Here is a 2,626-nt window from a genome sequence, read left to right as displayed (position 1 = left end):
TTGGTCTTGACTGGGTTTCTTGTTGATCTTCTGGGGGTGGGGCCTGTTGTACTGATTCTCAAGTGTCTTTGCCCCAGGCAGAATTGCACCGCCCTTACCAGGGGCCGGGCTAAGTAATCCGCTCAGTTTTGCTTTTGGGAGCTTTTGTTCTCTAAGCACTTTCCATAGAGTTCTGGAAGACCAGAATGAAGATGGCGGCCTCCCAATCTCCAGCCCGGAGGTGTTGAGAGCTTGGGGTCTCGCTTCTCAGTGCGCCCTCAGAGAAAACGCCCAATGGCCCCCATCTCCCTGGCCTCTGGTCGTGCTTGGAGGAAAGCGCTTAATCGCTCACACTTGGAGAAAAGTGCCCGGTCCCTTCCATCTCCGTAGCCTCTGGCCACGCTCTGAGCTCACCCTGCCTGTGACCGGTTCAAGGTAACCCCGAGCTGAGAGCTCACTCCTTGGCTTTGTCGCTGTAGCCGGCTTCCCTGCTCTAATACCTGCGAGCTCTGTGACACTCAGACACCCCCAGTCCTTCTGTGACCCCGCGGGACCTGGGGTTACGCTGACCCCACGTGGGCATCCCCCCGATTTAGCTTCTGGAGCTATGTCCCTCCATGAAGCAGACTTTTAAAAGTCCTGATTTTGTGTTCCATTGCTCCACCACTTGCCGGGAGCTGGCCCCTCCCCCCCCCGCGGTCTATCTTCCCTTCACTTTGGATTCACTTCTGTGCAGGTCCTACCTTTCAGAAAGTGATCGATTTTCTGTTTCTAGAATTGTTGCTCTTCTTCTCTTCAATTTCCCTTTGGATTTGTAGGTGTTCGCAATGGTTAGATGAGCTATCTAGCTGATCTCCTGCTACCTGATGTCATCTCAACCTGCTACTTCTCCGCCATCTTGACTCTTCCCTCTTATTACAGTCTTTGGTTTAAAATCTAGTTTGTCTAATATTAGGAATGAATTCTTTTGATGTCTATTAGGATGATAAATATTTGTCCACCCCCCCCCCACTTTCAATGTGGAGATGTCTTTGGGTCTAAAACAAGTCTCTTGTACCCAGTATATACATGTGTCCTCTGTTTTTTATGCAGTCTGATAACCTATGTCTTTTTTAAAAATATTATTTATTTATTTGAGAGAGAGTGAGAGAGAGAGAGAAAGAGGAAGAGGGAGAGAATGTGCATGTGCAGGGGGAGGGGCAGAGGGAGAGTGAGAAGTGGACTCCCCACTGCATAGGGAGTCTGACATGGGGCATGATCCCCGGATCCTGAGATCATGACCTGAGCTGAAGGAAGACACTTAACCAACACAGCCACCCAGACGACCCAACCTTTGCCTTTTAATTCTCGCATTCAGTCCATTTATATTCAGAGTAATTCTTGAAAAATATGAATACAGTGCTATTACATTACACATAAAGTCACTGTTTCTGTAGAATGTCTCCTTTCTTTTCTGCTCGTTGTCACTTTTGTGTTATCTCTTTGCTCAAAGGATCCCATGTAATATTTCTTGCAGGGCTAGTTTAGTGTTCATATATTCCTTTAGTTTTTGTTTTGTTTTGTTTTTGTTTTTGTTTTCTGTTCTGAATGACAGCCTTTCAGGATAAAATGTTCTTGTCTGCATATTTTTTCCCACGTAGTATTCTGAATATATCATGCTAGTCTTTCTGGCCTGGCAGGTCTCTCTGGACTAGTCTGCTGCCAGCCTTATGTGTCTACACTTGCAGATTAAGGATCTCTTGTCCTGAGCTGCTTTCTGGATTTTCTCTTTATCTCTGATATTTGCAAGCATCATTATTATATATTGAGATATTGACATACTTATTTATTTTGAGGGGGGTTGTCTGTGTCTCCTGGGCTTGAATGCCTGTTCCCTTTCTCAGATTAGGAAAGTTCTTAGCTATAATTTGTTCAAGTAAACATTCTGTGCCCCCCCTCATCTTCAGGGACCCCTATAAGTTGATATTATTTCACTTTATGGAATTGCTGAGTTCTTAGAGTCTCCCTTTATGATCCAGTAGTTGTCTTTCTCTCTTCTTTCTAGCATTTTAAAATTTTCCATCATTTTATCTTCTATATCACTGGCTATCTCTTTTGCCTTGTTCTTCCTTTCCTTTTAGAGCCTCCATATATGACTGCATCTCAGTAATAGCATTTTAACTTCAGCCTAATTAGATTTAATTATTTTATTTCTGCAGTAAAGAATTCTCAAGTGTCTTCTATGTTTTTTTCAAGCCCAGCTAGTGTATTTATAATAATTATTTTTTAAATAGATTTCATTTATTTATTTGAGAGAGATAGAGATAGATAGAGAGCACAGGAAGGGTGGGAAGGGGCAGAAGGAGGGAGAGAGGCAGACTCTTTGCTGAACAGGTAGCCTGATGTGGAGCTCAATCCCAGGACCCTGAGATCATGACTTGAGACAAAGGAAGATGCTTAACAAAGAATGACCCATGTGCCCCTATAGGGGCAGACATTTTACTTATATCTGTATTGATTAATATCTTCAGTGAGTATTACCTCCTGTTCTTCCTTTTGGGGTGAATTTCTTCATCTCATCATTATGTCCAGAAAAGAATAGAAGACAGTGAGAAAACACAGCAGTAACAACTGAGATTTAAAGAAGAAGAAGGTAGAAGAAGAAGAA

General features: G+C 43.3%; 1 protein-coding gene across 1 annotated transcript in view; it reads left to right on the top strand.

The window, feature by feature from the left end:
• Positions 1-273: 273 nt before the first annotated feature.
• Positions 274-2,626, top strand: part of LOC111139326 (hephaestin) — a 74,817-nt gene continuing 72,464 nt past the window's right edge. The window contains exon 1 of the mRNA XM_022491591.1: positions 274-343. Coding sequence (XP_022347299.1) covers positions 274-343 — 70 coding nt within the window. The remainder of the gene's footprint in view (positions 344-2,626) is intronic.

The sequence above is a fragment of the Enhydra lutris genome, unplaced genomic scaffold, assembly GCF_002288905.1.
Source record: "Enhydra lutris kenyoni isolate GAN:26980312 unplaced genomic scaffold, ASM228890v2 scaffoldscaffold100, whole genome shotgun sequence".
Lineage (NCBI taxonomy): Eukaryota > Metazoa > Chordata > Mammalia > Carnivora > Mustelidae > Enhydra > Enhydra lutris.
This window is presented reverse-complemented; position numbering and strand designations above follow the sequence as displayed.